The following is an 18,527-nucleotide window of genomic DNA, read 5'->3' on the forward strand; positions in this document are numbered from 1 at the left end:
ACCACCCTAATTCAGACTCTCATCACCTCATGCAAAGACTACTACAATAACCACTGAATTTATTTCTCTACTTCCACCCTTTCTTCTTCCTGATCTATATGACACACAGCTTGCAAAATACTTTTTCCCAAGGTACAGTTCTTACCATACTTCATTGGTTCCTTATTTCTAGGAAAAAATACAAATGCCTCAGTCTGAGTTTTTAAGGTCTCTCCCATCTGGTAACTATCTACTTTCCAGCTTTATTTTATTCTACTCTCCATGAACTCTATGAATCAGTAAAATTGGACAACAGCCTTTTCCCCAACTTACTATTTAATCTCCACCACTGTGCATTTGTACATACCCTGAATAGACTTCCCCCTCAGCTCTGAATCTTTGTCTTCAAGGATTAGCTCAAGTACTATTGCAACTAGTAATCCTTTTTGGATTCCCTTGTTCTTGGGGATCTCTCTGTTCTCTAAGTTTACTTATCAGTTTATGTGTTGTAGCCCCCAGTAGAATGTAAACTCTTCAAAGACAGACATGGTTTCATTTTTGCCTTCATAGTTTGTTGTATGGTGCTTTGCAAAGAGAGTGTATTTAATTATAATAATGAATATTTGTCTAATTTTAATTTGAAGTTAGAATCGGGAATGTCTCAAGAAGTAGTGATTTCCTCATCTCTGGAATTCAAGTAGTAGCTGGAATATTAGAGGGGTTAACAGGTTGACTTAGATGACATCACTGAGGTTCCTTCCATCTATGAGATCCTACAATACTAGCAATTTATAATTCTGTAAAGAATCTCAGAATGACAGAGATTTTAGAGATCATCAAACCTGAACCCTTCATCTGACCAGTTTAGAAACTGAGGCCTGGAGTCAGAAAGGTAGGTAAAGACCATGATCAAGCTAGCTAGCAACAGACCCAGTTTAGAACAAGTTTTCCAATTCTCAGGAAGATAATTGTTGTTGCTATTGTTATTCTTCTCCCTTATCTCCTATCTTAGAATCAACATTAAGTTTTCCTTCCCAGGCAGAAGAGCAGCAAGGATTAGTCAATAGAGTTAAGTGGCCTGCCCAGAGTCACACAACTACTGTTGTAAGGGTTTTTCTAACCCTTATAAATTATTGGTATTGGTATAGTATTATCAATAATTGTGTCCTGAGAGGACAGGCTGCTGTTTTAACAGTTGGAAAAGATGGCTTCCAAGCAGTCTAAAAGATTCTGGCTTAGGCCAGGCTTAGACAAAAAACCATTTATTGGAAGTATTAAAATTTAGGAAAAGGGGAAAGAAAAACAGAACAGACCAAGAGAGAGTGAGTGAGAGTTCATTGGTCTCAACTGTCCCTTTCAAGAAATTCTGAGAAATTCTTTTTATTTCCCATGATCCTCTCTTGAAAAATTCTATTTTGGCTTAAACAAATCCAGCTTTCTCAAATTTCTATATTTATCTATTGCAATCAACTCTATTTTCTAATCAACTCTTAATTAACAAATATTCTATTAACTAGGAAGTATCTGAGGCCAAATTTGAACCCAGGACCTCCTATCTCTAGGCTTAGTTTTGTATGCACTGAGCCACCAAGGTTTTCACCCCATACCCCACTATCCATATCTTCTTCTTTTTTGAAACCCTCACCTTCCATCTTAGAATCAATACTGTGCACTGGTTCCAAGCAAGGGCTTGGCAATGGGGAGTCAAGTGACTTGCCTAGGGATAGGCAGTGTCTGAGTCCAGATTTGAATCCAGCACCTCACAGCTCTAGGCCTGGCTCTATTCACTGAGCCACCTAGCTACCCCAATCCATGTCTCCTTAAACCAAAACTCCTTACTTTGTTTCACATATAAAACACAATCCCACTTATCCTATGTTGACTATTTTTCAGATTCTCTAAGTCCTTTCTAATATGTGCCAAACCAATCTGACAGATGAGACCTGACCAGAGCATAGAGCAGTTAATAGGGTTATCATTTCTCTTATTTTGGATAAAGTGCTTTTCTTTTTTTTTTTTAAACCCTTACCTTCCATCTTGGAGTCAATACTGTGTATTGGCTCCAAAGCAGAAGAGTGGTAAGGGCTAGGCAATGGGGGTCAAGTGACTTGCCCAGGGTCACACAGCTAGGAAGTGGCTGAGGCCGGATTTGAACCTAGGACCTCCCATCTCTAGGACTGGTTCTCAATCCACTGAGCTACCCAGCTGCCCCCTAAAGTGCTTTTCTTAAAGCAATTCTAGACCATATTAATTTTTTGACATTCTCCTGTCAATGTTCATGAATACTGAGATGGCTGTTCATTAAAAACCCCAGGTCCTTCCCCCATGAACTGCAAACTCCTCTCTAGTTAGATTTACCTCATTCTGTACTTCTACAGTCCATTTCTCAGATCCAGTGGTGGCAGGACTTAATTCTCATTCTATTTCATCATATTAGATTTGGGCTATTGTTCTAGTCTGCTGAAATCTTTTGCATATAGATTTTTTCATTTGATGTGTTAATTCTCTCTCAAAACACAGCATCCCTTATTAACATATTTGCTAATTGTGCCAACTATTCTATAAAATTTTATCTAATAAAATACATTTTATTTTGTTTATTAAACCCTCACCTTCCATCTTGGAATCAATACGGTATATTGGTTCCAAGGCAGAAGAGTATTAAGGGCTAGGAAATGGGGGTCAAATGACTTGCCCAGGATCATACAGGGAGGACGTGGCTGAGGCCAGATTTGAATCCAGGACCTCCTGTCTCTAGGCCTGGCTCTCAGTCCACTGAGCTACCCAGCTGCCCCAATAAAATACATTTTAATAAAAATGTTAGATAGAACATGACTGAAGTAGAGTCCTTTGACTACTATTAAACACTTCCTTCAAAGGAAACACCATGAATCCCCCTTAATTCTAGTGCCTTTCTTCTGATGATTATTTCCAATTTATCCTAGAAATAGTTTGGTTGTAAATAGTGGTTTGCATGTGGTTTCCCTCATTAGACTGAGTGCCTTGAGAACAGGCAATGTATCCTTAGTGCTTAGCACAGTGCCTAGAACATAGTAAGCTTAATAAATGTTTATTGATTAACCAACCAATCACTTACTATTATCATTATTATTTTTTTAAATGCTCCATGATAGAAAAATACGATTAGGAATTTTACAGGTTAAGGAGTTTTGATTAGTAACAGAGTACTGTAAAGATTAAAATGAATACCCAATACTCCAAGCATTATATTTAATAATATTCATTAAATATTTAACTTGAAGTATGAGGAAGTAAGGCTAGCAAAAACCAAGAGCACTCCTCCCTCCTCCACATGGATCCAGAGAGAGTGTGCTAGGTCAGAATCAAAACTAAAAACTTCAATCAACTAATGACATATATAACAGGAAAGGGAAAAAGGAATTCTGGGAAATGTAGTCTCTAGGGTTCAAGATTCTAATTAATACAGTAGGCACATAATTTAGTCATGGATTCATCATAGTATCATGGTCTTAATTTTTTTCAGTAATCAGCTGTTGTTTTCTCTGTTGTGGGGTTCAGAGAGCGTGGACATGGTCCATATGATCTAATTAGGGATATTGCCTCCAAAAGCATCCAACTGCATTGAGTGAAATCTTTGATTTTCAGGTTTCTAATGGATTTTTCCAGCTTCACCTGTTACTTGATGACAAGAAAATTCGCTTCATTTTACAATAGTCCTGACTAGGTTACAAAGGAGGGCAGCTGTCTGATCTAATTCTGAGAAGAACAGGGAAAATTCCAACTTTTCTCCCACAAGTCCCCCCAATAACACACTTAGGCAACATCCTCTCTCTACTGGGGCCATGTACCAGGAATGGGAAATGCCCATAGTCTGAGCACAAGAGGGAATAGAGGTAAGGCCAAACTTACGGCTTGGTCCATGAACCTTGATGGGCTTGGCACTGATCATAGAGTTTGAACATGTCTGGCAAACACATTCTTTGCCACTGAATGTCACTTTGTCACCGATGGGGAAAGGTTTCCTGTAAATGGGAAGAACAAAAAATTCAGCACATGTACTAACTATTCTCTGTCCAGCTATCATGGAACTGAAATAATAATAACAATAACAATAACAATAATAATGTATGGACTTAGAGCTAGAAGAGACCTTGGAGATGATTTAGTATAATCTTTATATATATATAAGGGTACCGAGGGCTAGAGAGCTTAAATATCTTGCTCTAAAGTATATACAGATAGTAAAATGGCAAAGCTAGAATTTTATCTCAGGACTTCTGGAACACATTTATATAGTGCCTTAAAGTAACCAGTTTACAGTATTTTGTCTTAACCTTACAAAACCTTATGAGGGAAATGATGCAAGCATAACCATCCCCATTTTGTAGCTAAGGGAACTGAGGCTTAGAGACAAGTAGTTTGCTATGTAGCTAATCAAAGAAAGAACTAGGACTGGGACTCTGGTGTCCTGCTTCCTAATTTGATGTTTTTACAATCACGGAATGTAGGATTTGAAAGAGGTCGAAGAAGTGACATTCTTGTTCAGGGATCTTTTCCATATAATAATCTTGGTAGCTCATTTTAGTTCTCTACTTGAATACCTTTAATCAAGAAAAATTTGGAAAGGGAAAGTGACTTGCCTAAATTTATAGAGATTGTATGTATATCAGGGGTAGGGTAGCTAGGTAGTGTGGTGGATAAGAACATCCAGCCTAGAATCAGGGAGACTAATCTTCTTAGGTTCAAATATGGCCTTAGATATATCCTGGATGTGTGATCCTGGACAAAACATTTAACTTTGTTTGCCTCAGTTTCCTCATATGTAAAACGAGCTGGAGAAGGAAATGGCAAACTGCTTCAATATCTTTGCCAAGACCTCCTCCCCACTCCCCAATTTGGAGTCACAGAGTCAGACATAACTGAAAAATGACTAAACAAAAATAAAAAAATCAAGATTTGCCACCATATCTACTAATCTTATCACTATACCAAACTGCCTTTTTAGAGAATGAGTACAAGTAAATCAACATACACAGACTATACCAGATATATTCTGGGTTCTGTTGACCAGATGATGATCCTGAGAAAGGCATAGGATTTGAGGAAGTATTTAAAGTATGGAAATATTAGGAATTTTTTTTAGCTAAGAGTTGGAAGGAAGTGGTAATCCCAGCTTAATGAATAGTCTGGGTTTGGTTCTATTACCCATTAGGTGTGGGACCTTCAGCAAATTCACTTATTCTCCCTATGTCTCAGTTTCCCCATTTATAAAAGGCCAGGGTTGAACTAAGTTATAGAAATCTATAATCTCAGAGCTGAAAAAGACTAGAATCTTAAAACACAATTTCAGAGCTGGAAAAGGCCAGAGAGACAATCTCTTCCAATTATAGAGGATAGACAAAGTTTCCATGGGGAGAATTAAAAGGAGAAAGATTTTGATTCAACATAAAGGAGAATTTACTAACACTTACAACTGTCCAAAAATGGAATGGATTTTGTTTAAAGGCAGTGAGTTCCTTCCTTGTCTCTTGAGGTTACCATGTTGACACTGGGTAACCATTTGCTGGTCAAATTATAGTGTGAGAGAATTCCTACTTCAGCATAAGGTCTCTTATCTCGGACATTCTTTGTATGATTCAAGGCTTTACAACTTTTGAGAATATATGGGAGTGAAATGTCACAAAAGACAATAGAAAAAAGGATAAAAAATAAAAAAGATGTCATCAAGGAACAAAACTATCAGAAAATTTCAAAATAAAGTTAGTTTTGGAAAAAAGATACTTAAAGGAATAAACAAATAAGTATTCTAATACAATAGAAAACATGATGGCTTAAAAGAAACAGGGAAAGAATGCCAGAAGAAAAAAATATTCCAATAAGGCCAAAAGAAACATTAGAAGCAAAACTAGAATTTTCTCAAGAGTGTCCAGGGATTAATGGAAGAATGAGTATGAATAAGAAATGTCAGAATTACTTAAAGATGAAATGTAACATTTAAAAAAGATCAGTGGAAATGTAAACAGACAGTAAAAAATAAAATTATTTTGCCAGAGAATAGAATGGTAGACATTCCAGTAAAAACAGAGAACATGACATAAAATTATAGAATTGGAAAAAAAATTATAATCTATGCAAATTAAAATGACACATCTAAAGAACAGAATAAAAAGGAGGGACAGTAAATTTTTTGGTTTCCCAAAACTATGAAGAAAAGAACTTGACCCCTTAGGCAAATTGAATTAGACTCAAATTCACAAAACTACCAATTAAGGAGTACACATCATTATCAAGCCATAATGATAAGGAGAGGATTTTACAAACAGCTGAGAAGTTACCACAAACTTTAAACATGATCAGATTATTCAAGATTTTTCTAGAATAGGAGAAATAATTGAAGAAACTGGAATACTAGACATCAGAAATAAAGAGCTTCCATTCAGAAGGCAAGCATTCTTTTTGAAGACAAATGATGATCACTTAAGAATTCAAAAGAGTTTAAGCAATCTGTGGAAGGCTGAGCTAAGCTTAAGGAAAGTTTTAATATGTATAAGGAACCTCAGATAAGTAGGAAAATCAAAGAGATCTTTACAATTGTGATTAACTAGTCTAACCATTCTAGGGGGGATAACACAAGAACAATAGTGGGGCTTTGATTAACAACTGAATTATACAAACAAACTTGTGGGAGGACTGGTCTGGAGAGGAGAGGAATATATTGACTAAAGGCTGAAAGAATAAAAAGGAAAAGTAAAGAGGGTAGAATGGGAAGCGAAATTTCAGAGTGAATTTCCCATTTTAACCAAAAGAGTGAGTGAGGAGAGAGGATTTTTGCAAAACTGTTGAGTTTATTATAGAATAATAATATTATTATTATAGATTATTATTATATTGAGTTATTATAAAGGAACATAATATGGGAATTATCTTTAGTTTGATGGATATAAAAGATTGGGATAGGATCAATACCATTGAAACAAGGAAGATTACAGTTATTGTATATGAGGTTATTTTATTTCACAAAACAAATAGTTTAATAAAATGCCATAAGATTATAGAATGATAAAGCTTGCACAGTGAGGTAGGAAATGTTTGGCTATTGAATTATAGCAAAATAATTACATTTGATTATATCTGAATGGAGGTTCAACAAAAAGCAAAATATGCAGAATAAAAAAGAAAAAAATCTTATTGTGGGGACCATAAAGATAACTGTTAAAAGTCAGAAAAAAAGAGACTATTAGCAATTGACCCAAATTTATAAGAAGAACTGAATCTTAATATGACAGATGTTTAAAGGATAGGATAGGGACAGTTAGGTGGCTCAGGGGATAGAGAGCCCAATCTGTCCTCAGATCCTTCCTAACTGTGTGACTCTGCGCAAGTTGATACAATCCCAACTACCTAGAAAAAAGAAATGTGCCACTCACACCTGAAAATGTGTTGAATAAAAGGCTACCTAGCATCTATTAAAGTGTTAAATACAGTTTAAAGTGATAAAATTCAATGTTGCTTAGACTACTGAAAAATAGTCTCACCAGTTTGCTGTAGGTGAAACTGAACAAGTATGATACTTTTTTAAATTGTTGTTGTTTGGTATTTCTTTTTTTTATTCTAAGATATTTTATTTTCCCAATTACATGTAATAACAATTTTCACCATAATGTTTTCTGAAATAAGATCCAAATTGTCTTTCTCCCTCCTTTCCCTCCACCCTTTCAGAAATGGCAGGCAATTTGATCTAAAATTATACATATGTTATCTATCATCCATACCATACATCTATATTGGTCACTGTTGAAGGGAATACTCATATAAAACTAAAGCCCCCAAATAAAACTATAAATAAACAATTGTGGAAGATAGTATGCTTTGATCTGCATCTGGCTCCAATAGTTCTTTCTCTGGAAGTGGAGAGCATTCTTTGTTATAAGTTCTTCAGAACAGTCCCAGATCATCTTATGGTAAAATACTTTTTAAAGAAATATGTCATTACATAACAAGATTTATTAAAACTTCATATATTTTGATCTAATGTCTCAACTTAGGAGTATACTCTAAGGGAAAAAATGCCTCTTCACACAAAAAAATATTCCCAGCAATATCTTTCATAATAGTAAAACATTGGAAGCAATTGATATATCAAAGGACTGAGGAAGAGCCAGACATGATGGTATATGAATGTAATGGAAGATCATCATGCCACAAGAAGAGATAACTGTGAAGAATACAATTAAATACAAGAAGTCACATCTAGTGAAGAAGAATGTAGAAATCAGAACCAAAATAGTTATACTTGCATGAACTACAACTATCTAACAACAACATAATCTGGAAAAAAAATCTACAAAAGAAAAAGTTTCATAAACAAAGAAACTAACAGGATAATTTTGTTTCTTTCTCACTAACATTAATATACATGTACATTTTTTTCTAAACAAACTACAAATAGAAAGTTTAGTCATTTTTTAAAAAATTCTTATTGTACACTAATGTTTGTGTTAGTGCAGTGTAGAGATCTTATTCACAAATGACTGGTGGCTATTCAATTTGTGCCCAAGATTATGGGGGAATTAGGTAATCCTGAGGGCTGGGCCCAAATCAGGAAGATTCCTGTTCCTGAGTTCAAAACTGTCCTCAGAAATTAATTGTGTGACACTGGCATGTCCCTTCATCCTGTCTGCCTCAATTTCCTCATCTATAAAATGAACTGGAGAAGGAAATGGCAAACCACTCTAGTATCTTTGTCAAGAAAACCCCAAATGAGTCCATGAAGAATTAAAGACAACTGAAATAACTAAGTAACAAAATGTAGCCATCATGGATGTATTGATGCTGGGTCTGAAGAGTTCTAAACCTACTTTTGATAGAACTAGTTGTGTGGCTATGGGCATGTCACTTAAATCCTATGTGCCTCAGTCAACTCATAAGGACTTATTGATTCATTGATGTGTTGTTCTTTGTATACTAAGTTTATAATAATTTTTTTTAAGATCCTACATTTCTAGGATATACAGAAAGCTAGAGGGCTGAGCAGCAATTCATAGCCAGGTTTCCAGATGCATTGGTCAGTGACATTTCCTTTAGATTAAGTTGCTTTGGTGGATTAGGCAGTCTCTGAAACCATTTATGCTGGAGCCAGCTCAAACCCTCTTTCTTCAAAGAGAGTCAACTTTAATTTTCAGTTTAAAATCTTGTAATCTCAGAAATGGCTAACCCTACCAATAAGGGCTTGATTTATTATACTGTCGATTATATATACATGAGAAAGTGATGGAGAAAATGTTAATAATGCAGATTAAATGCAAAAATGTGTCCTGCAGTACATTTTCCCCCTACAAGTTGTTAATGTCACAGCACAACCCTATTTCTAAGCCAATATTCTACAATTATACATTCTATGTTCTAAGCTGTCTTCCAGTTCTGACAATTTATATTTTAAAGATTCTTTAAAAAACAAAAAACTAATCCTTACCTTCTACTGCACATTGGTTCCAAGGCAAAAGAGTGGTAAGGGCTATGCAATAGGAGCCATATGACTTGCCCAGGGCCACACAGCTAGGAAGTATCTGAGGCCAGATTTGAACCTAAATTCTCCCATTTCTAGGTTTGGCTTTCCATCCACTGAGTCACCTAGCTGACCTCTATTAGATTTCTTCTAAAAAAAGAAGAAAAAGAAGCTTACTTCTAGTTCTGATATTTTGTTTTCTGTCATAAGGTTACTTCCAGCTCAAATACTTGATGTTAGATATTCTTAGGTCCATTGCATCTCTGATATCCTGTGATTCTCTGACTGGGACGCCCAACCTTTTGAGGATACCTTGTTAAGAATTGAATTAGAGGGGGTAGGTAGGGTGGCTCAGTGGATTGAGAGGTAGTCTTAGAGAAGGGAGATCCTGGGTTCAAATGTGGCCTCAGACACTTCCTAGCTTTGTGACCCTGGGCAAGTCACTTGACCCCCATTGCCTAGCCCTTACCATTCTTCTTCATTAGAACCAATACAAAGTACTGATTCTAAGATGGAAGGCAAGGGTTTAAAAAAAGAATTGGTTTAGAAGATAGCTTGAACATAATCTGACAGTGAATAATGTATCTTGTTTCCTTCTTTCCATATGTACTGGTGGAGGAAATAAGAATGAAGACTCCTAGATTCAAGTTTTGCCTTAGTTATATGTTTCAACTTCTCAAAGCCTCTGTTTTCTCATCTGCAAAATTGAGTAGACAATAAATCTTTACACTGTCTACCATCTTATAGGACTATTGAGAAGGAAATGTTTAGCAAATTTTATTTCTTACTTTTAAACATGTATCATTTTCCCCCAATTACATATAACAATTTTTAACATTTAAAATTATTTTTGAATTCTAAATTCTCTTCCCTTCCCAGAAACAGTAAGAAATCTGATACAGATTTTACATGTTTTGAAAATATTAAAGTGCTATATTAATAAATTATTTTTTCCCTTATCCTGTTCTTTGACCCCATCCTCCTTCATCCTTTCTGTATGCTGCCAGATTAGATGACACAATGGATAGAACAATGGACTTGGAGTCAGGAAGACCTGGGTTCAAATTCAGTCTTAGATACTGACTTTGTGACCCTGGGCAAGTCACAACCTTTGACTTGCCTCAGTTTCCTCACTTTCAAAATGGGGATTAATGATAGTGTTTTCCTCCTGCGGTTGTTGCGATGATAAAATGGGACAATATTTTTAAATTGCTGTGAAAATCTTAAAGTACTACAGAATTAATAATAATAATATCTGGATTTCCAACTCTGCCCACATCACTCCCTTACTTGAAAACCTTAACAGGTTCCTCATTGTCTATAGGATAGGGTCCAAACTCCTTAGCCTGGCATTCAGTCCTTTTGTGGATACCATCCCACCTTCACAACCATTTCCCCGAGTACTTCCCAGCCACAGTATTCACCTATGCTTTTTGTAGTTGACTGATCCACAGACTGGCCTCTCACTTTCCCTCTGTCTTGGCTTTTGCTCAAACATCATGAGAGCTGTCTTTGGGCATTTTTTAAGGTTATGATGTGGGAGCAGAGACAAAACTAGGAGTGACAGCAATAAGTTACTGGGAAGCAAGTTTCCCCTCAATAAAGGGGAAAAATTTCTTAACAAGTAGAGAATTCAAGGATGGAATAGGTTACCCAGGAGATTCTGAGTTGCCCAATGGAGATCTTCGAACAGAAGATGCATGACTACTAACTCATCAGGGATGCTATGGCAGTGATTCCCATTCTGATTCAGGTTAGACCAGGTCTCCTCTGATGTTCTGTGATACTGTGAAGTTTTAATGAGTTTTCATCCCAACTCTCCTCTTCTGTGAGACCTTTTACCATTACCCTCATTCACAGCAATAAAAATAACAGCAGACATTTATGTAGTACTTTAAGTGTTGCAATGTATTTTGGGTCCATTATGTTTGATAACAACCCTGTGAGGTGCTTTTTGAAGAGTTGGGTGTCTCCATCTTATGAATGTAGGAATTGAGATACAAGGAAAGAAGTGAACTGACTTGCCCAAAGTCACATAGCACAGATAAGCTGGACATCTGGGGCTTGAAACCCAGGGCTGCTAAGACCAAATGATTCTTTCCACTGCACTAGGCTGCCTATAGTTTCAAAAGCAATAGTTCCCTTCCCCGAACGCCTTCTTCTCAACAACCAAATCCCTTATGCTCTGAGCCACACGCTTGCAATTAATCACATCCTGGTCTGTGACAGCTCTCCTAATGCTGTTGTGAACTGTGATTTATGTCTTTTACTGTTATTTCACTTTTCCCTTGTGTATGCCCCATCTTCCCTATTAGACTCTCCCTGGGTGACAATTAGGAACAGTCACCAACACAATGATTAATGGGTTCACCAAGGATTATAATGTCCAATAACATTCTCTCCCAATGCCTCCTCCTGGTGTGGAAGTGACCCTGGCCATACCAGCAGACTGCAAGCTCAAGGAAGTTCCACCAAGGAAAGGAACTGAGAAGATGGCCTTAGTGAAGGAGGGACTATTTGCAGGTTTTCCAAGGACCCCTTTTTCTCAGGTCTGATTTTCTTCCCTTCTCAATCTTGATGCTTTTATTAACTACTTCAACTCTTACTAGTCTCTACTGCCAAATGATGAGAGAGTTAGGTGGCAAGGAAGATAGAAATATGGACCTGGAGTCAGAAGGATCTGTATTTAGATCTATCCTCAAATACTTACTAGATGTGTGACCCTGGGCAAATCAATTAACCTTTTTGAGCCTCAGTATGCTCATATGTAAAACGAGAATGGTAATAGCAGCACTTACTTTCAAGGATTGTTGTGACATCAAAATGAGAGAATATTTGTAAAATGTTTTGTAAACCTTAATAAACCAAGTAAATGTTATTCTTACTATGTTATCATAATTATTATTAATTATTATTTGCCTCTTTGTCCTATTACTATTCATAGCTTGCCAGCCTTTTACCATGGATTACTCTCATCATATGCTTTACTTGCTCCTACTCATGAACAATGGAGGAAGTCACTCACCAAGGTGGCTGGGTCTATCTCCCTTTCCTCTCCTTTCAACCCTCATTTATGTTATCTATTCTCAATTCAACTCTCATTTCAACAAGGAAATCCTTTTATTTCTCCCTAATTGTTTCTCTAGCCCACTCCCCACAGAATGTTCCAGATCTTTTCTCCTAAAATCTAAACCTCCCCTTCTACCATGTCATTTGAGAACTTCGCCTTTCTTATGCTTTATTGTGAAATAAACAAGTATTTTTTCCCCAAACTTTTGCTTTCTATCTTAGAATTGATACTAAGTATAGGTTCTAAAGCAAAAGAACAGTAAGTAGAAGCAATTGGGGTAAAATGACTCGCCCTGGGTCATACAGGTATCTGAGGTCAAAATTGAACCCAGGGACTCCTATCTGCAGGCCTGGGTTCTCTGTCCACTGAGCCACTTGCTGCTTCTGAAACAAAAATTTATTAAGTGCTTAGTAGGTGCCAGGCATGTGATTAGTGCTTTATATTATTTCATTCTATCCTTACAACAACTCTGGGGAAGTAGGTACTATAATTATCCCCACTTAATAGTTGAGGAAGTTGAAATTTGCCCAGGTTAAGTGATTTGTCCAGGGTCACATAAATGTCTGAAGTCCAATTTGAATTCTGGTCTTCCTGACTCCAGGTCCAGCATTCTATCTCATGTGCCACCTAGCTGGCTATTTTACTGATAAAACAGAGGCCATACACTATGAGTTCTCTCTTCTCTCCTTCTCTTCATCTCAGAATTGCTTGATATCATCCCATTCTCCTTCCTTCTTGCTATGTCTCTGAAGGTGATAAACCTCTTTTCCTCCCTAAAGTCAATCCCTGTACAAGGACCCTTAATTCTAGTTAGTTACACCTGTCTTCACCAGAAAATCTCCCACATTCATAAAAAAAAAAAACCTTCACCACATATTCCTTTCTCTTTGGGCTATGTTCTATATCTCTCCTTCCCTTCTCAAACAAATACTAGAAGAAGCTATCTGTTCTCATTTCCTCTACTTACTCTCTTTTCATCATACCTCAGACCATAATAGTCATCATCATAAGCTGTCTCCTATGCCCATAATATACTTCTGCCTCAACTCAAAGAATTGCTCATTTCCTTCAACACTCAACAACAACAACAACAACAACAATCAGGTTATTTGTTAAAGCTAACTTGATTCTCTCTCTACCCCAGTTGCTACTGTTTTCTCCTCCCTCTATTACCTTGTATTTATTTTTATATATTTAAATATGTATATATTATCTCCCCAGATAAGAATATAAGCACCTAGGTGATTCAGTGAATTGAGAGTCAGACCTAGACTGGAGGTCTTGGGTTCAACTCTGACCTTAAGATACATCCTGGCTGTGTGACCTTGGGCAAGTCACTTAACCCCCATTGCCTAGCCCTTAACACTCTTCTGCCTTGGAATCAATATGTAATATTGATTATAAGAAGGAAGATAAAGGTTTAAAAACAAACAAACAAACAAAAGAATATAAGCCCCTTGAGTCAAGGGACCATTTTCTTTTTGGATTCCTAGTACCTAGCAAAGTGCCTAGCAAATGGCAGGTGCTTAATAAATGCTTATTGATAGATAATGATGATGGTAGTGGTGGTAAGGGTAGTTGACGTAATGCTTTTGATGATAATGAGTGGCATTTTAATATCAATTTGCTTGGCAAGCATATTACACAGATGATCTCATTTGAACCTCACGACTACTTTAGGAGGTAGGTAGCTACTTTAGGTTAAGTGTAATGCGGCTCGTCATTAGAAGGGCTGGCCACTGGAGAGTGATTATTTTGGCTCAGATCACTTCCCCAGCCCTTCTCTTTCCATGAAGGCTCATTTGTGTCAAAGGAGGCTGGATGCTGGCAGCCCCACTGTCCATGTCCCAGAGTTCTGGTTATCACAAGGTCTGGAAGGAGAAGCAGCAGGGGCAGGTAGACAGCCATTACCTGGGGAGCCCAGAGCAGTGACTACAGGTTAGGCTGGCACTATCTGAGCATCAATCATCCAGCTTTGTAATCAAAGATATAGCTGAAAGCCAGGCTGAGTTGGAGATACTGACTTTTGTCTCTTCAGGAGAGGCCCCAATAGGTCTCCTATCTCCTTTCTGTCAGGTAGAGTTTCTGACTTTACAGGCTGCAGAATGGAAAAAAGAACCTGGAAGAGGCTAATGCAGAATTTCCCTATAATCATCACTGTCTTGGCCATAGGAAGAGATATAGCTACTGTCAATACTCTCTCCCACCAGGATTTTTGATAACTCCCTAAAATGGTTCTCTTCCAACCTGTGAGACTAATCTTTCTCCATTCCACTGCAGGTCCAGAATCCATATCCTGGACCCCACTCAAGGGTACACTCTAGGGTTCTTCCCTGGGCCCCCTCACTTCTCTCCCTTCCTCCTTCCCCCTCTTTTTTTTTCTCCCCCTCCTTCCCTCCCTCCCTTCATCTGTCTTTCTCTGTCTGTCACTTCCTCTCCCTTCCTCCTTCTCTTTCTCTGTTCCTCTCTGTCGCTCCCTTCCCTCTCCTCTCCTCCGTCTCCCTCTTCCCCCCACCCCAATCCCTTACCTTCCACCTTAGGATCAATACTGCTTATTAGTTCCAAAGCAGAGGAGTGGTAAGGGTTAGGCAATGGGGGTTAAGTGAATTGCCCAGAGTCACACAGTGGGAAGTGTCTGAAGTTACATTTGAACCCAGGACCTCCTGTTTCTAAACCTAGCTCCCTATCCACTGAGCCACCTGGCTGTCCCTTAAGCTCTATCTCTTGATAAGCTCATTTGCTCCCATAACAGATGGCTTCCAGATCTTCATATGTGACCCTCATATGAATCCCAGTCTCAGATCCCCAAATGCCTGCTCTAAGATCTTCCCCTGGATTCCATGGGCACTTCAAACCCAGCCTTCCTACAGAATTCAATCTCTTCCCTAGCACCACTTCTCCTCAGATTCTGCCAAGGACATGACTGTTCTCCAGTCACTCGAGTTTACATTTAAGTGTTTTCTTCATCTCTTCATTCTCACTCACTTGCTCTTTCCTGTCACATCTTATCAATGCCACCTTCTCAGTATCTCTTGAATCTTCCCTTTTCTCTCTATTCACACCATAACCACACTGGTCCAGACCCTCATCACCTCTTTTCTGAATTAATGTAGTTCTCTCTTCATCCAGTCCTTTCTCTCCCCCATCTGTCAAATTGATTTTCCTAAAACACAGGGATTGACCATGTTGAGAATCTCCAGAAATCTCAGTGGCTCCCCACTGACTTCACATTAAATGTCAAAACTCCTTGGGAGCAGTTAGATGGCTCAATGGATTCAGAGCCAGGCCTGGAGACCAGAGGTCCTAGGTTTATATGTGTCCTCAGACACTTCTTGACTGTGTGACCCTGAGCATGTCACTTAACCCCATTGCCTAGCCCTTACCGCTTTTATGCCTTGGAACTAATATATAGTACTGATTCTAAGACCCAAGGTAAGGGTTAAAAAAATAAAATAAAATAAAAGGCAAGCTTCTATTTGGCATTGAAAGCTTTTCAGTCTTGTTCCAATTCATCTTTCTAGACTGATTCTGCGTTATTTCCCTTATGTCCTCTTTGGACAAACTAGCATTGCTTGCTCTTCCTCGTACATGACTTCTTTGTGTATGAATTTCGCTTCTTCTATCTCTCATTCCTATGGCAGCTAGGTGTCAAGGTAGGTAAGAGTGCCAGGCCAGAGTCTGGAAGATCTAAGTTCAAATTTGGCCTCAGATACTTACTAGTGTTATCCTGGGCAAGTCACTAAACCCTGTTTGCCTCAGTTTCCTCACCTGTAAAATGAGCTAGAGAAGAAAATGGCAAACCACATCAGTATCTTTGCCGAGAAAATCCAAAAAAAAAAAAGGATCACAAAGAGTCCAATAAGACTGAAAAATGACAACATGTATCCTATTCTAAGCTTTTTCATAGGTTGGATTCCAGACCTACATCTACTTTATGGAACCCCAGCTCCCTTCAAGGCCTACCCAGCGTGCCACCTCCTTTAAGATGACATACCTAGGGGGCAGCTAGGTGGCTCAGTGGACTGAGAGCCAGACCTGGATATGGGAGGTCCTGGGCTCAGGTCTGGCTTCAGAAACTTCTTAGCTATATGACCCTGGGCAAGTCACTTAATCCCCATTGTCAGTCTTCTCCCCTTAGGATCAATGCTTTTGATTCTAATTGATTCTAACATTGATTTAGATTTTAATTTAGATTCTAAATTGATTCTAAAACAGAAGGTAAGGGTTTAAAAAGAAAATAGGTCACTTGTGATCCTTCTGGGTATTAGTGCCCCCCATCCATATTTTATATATCTAGTTTTATGAATATTCTATATTTATTTCTCCATGAATATGCTATCTCTAGTTGGATGAGAGTTCTTTGAAGATAGAAATTGCCTCACTTTTATATTTTTATCCCCAGTTCCTAGTATGATGTATGTGGCATCTAATAGATGCTTCCTAAATGTTTCCTAATTGACTGACTGGGACAAGTAGTCTTCCACCATGAAAAAAAAAATGACCTCTTGGGAGGGAGATAATACAAGACAAACGTTCATCCTGCTAATGCCGCCTTCCCTTGTGTTTTGTGTTTTCCCACGCTCTCTGCTGCTCTGTCCAGAGCTTTGAACCCCTTCCCCACCTCCTTGCTGCCCCCTTGGATTTGGCTGCCCTGAGAGCTCTGGCTTCTCCCAGCCAGGCTCCTAATTACAGAATCCCTGAATGCTGGAGTTGGAAGGGGCCTTAGGGATCATCCAGTTCAACTTGCTCATTTTACTGAGGAGAAAATTGAGGCCAGGAGAGGTCAAGGCTTGAATGTCTGGCAAAATTCAATAAGATGGAATTTAATAGGGCTAAACTCGACATTTGGCTTCAAAAAAGTAATTGCACAAATACAGCACTGGGGGAGGCATGGCTAGAAAATAGTTACTGAGGAAAATGAGCTAGGGCTTCTAGTGACCTGGAAGCTCAATGAGTTAAGAGGGTGATGTGGCAACGAAAAGAACATTAATTGTCCTCTTTTAGACTAAATTAATAGAGGGATATGATCATCTGGATGGGCAGCTAGGTGGCGCAGTGGATAAAGCACTGGATCTAGAGTCAGGAAGACTCATAATTTAAATCTGGTCTCAGTTACTAGCTGTGTGGCCCTGGGTAAGTCATTTCATCCTGTCTGCCTGTTTCCTCATCTGTAAAATGAGATGGAGAAGGAAATAGCAAACCAGTCAAGGATCTTTGCTAAGAAAACCCCAAATTGGATCATGAAGAGCCAGACACAATTGAAACAACTGAACAAGATTGTCCTGGCTTTTAAGACTCAGCTTAATTCTCATCTTCTGTGAAAAGCCATTGTGGATCCCCCTCCAGCCCATTTTACCCCAGTGAGTTCCTTCTGGGATTACCTCCCATTTACACTGTAAATCACTTTAAACCCCTCCCCCCACAAAATTATATTATTATTCTCAGTTTACAGAGAAAATGAGATTCAAAAAAGGTCAATGATTGTCCAAAGTCATAGGACTAAGTGCTTGAGTTGAGATCCAAACCTAAGCCTTCATTCCTCTGAGCCACCCAGCTTGCCCCATGGAGTTTTGACTTTTAATGAAAAGTCAGTGGGGAACCATTGAGGTTTCTGGAGATTTATGACTTGGTCAGACCTATGTTTTAGGTCTGGGTTTTTTAAAAAACCTGATTAGAGGGGGCAGCTGGGTGACTCAATGGATTGAGAGTCAGGCCTAGAGATGGGAGGCCCTAGGTTCAAATCTGGCCTCAGACGTGACCTTGGGCAAGTCACTTAACCCCCATTGCCTACTCTTTACCACTCTTCTGCCTTGGAACCAATACATGGTATTGATTTATTGATTCCAAGACAGAAGATAAGGGTTTAAAAAAATAAACAAAAGATAAAAAATAAAAACCTGATTAGAATAAATACTAAGTATTAGTTCCAAGGCAGAAGAGCAATGAGGCAAGGCAGTGGGGGTCAAGTAACTTGCCCAGGGCTGCCCAGCT

The 18,527-nt window shown here is 38.3% G+C and overlaps 1 protein-coding gene across 4 annotated transcripts in view; it reads right to left on the reverse strand.

Annotated features, from left to right (window-relative positions):
* ABLIM3 (actin binding LIM protein family member 3) overlaps positions 1-18,527 on the reverse strand; it is a 192,071-nt gene that overhangs the window by 84,294 nt on the left and 89,250 nt on the right. For all 4 annotated transcript variants that reach the window (XM_056811604.1, XM_056811603.1, XM_056811602.1 and 1 more), the window contains exon 4: positions 3,871-3,983. In XM_056811604.1, coding sequence (XP_056667582.1) covers positions 3,871-3,983 — 113 coding nt within the window. The remainder of the gene's footprint in view (positions 1-3,870; positions 3,984-18,527) is intronic.

The sequence above is a fragment of the Monodelphis domestica genome, chromosome 1 (genome assembly GCF_027887165.1).
Source record: "Monodelphis domestica isolate mMonDom1 chromosome 1, mMonDom1.pri, whole genome shotgun sequence".
In the NCBI taxonomy this organism is placed as follows: Eukaryota; Metazoa; Chordata; class Mammalia; order Didelphimorphia; family Didelphidae; genus Monodelphis; species Monodelphis domestica.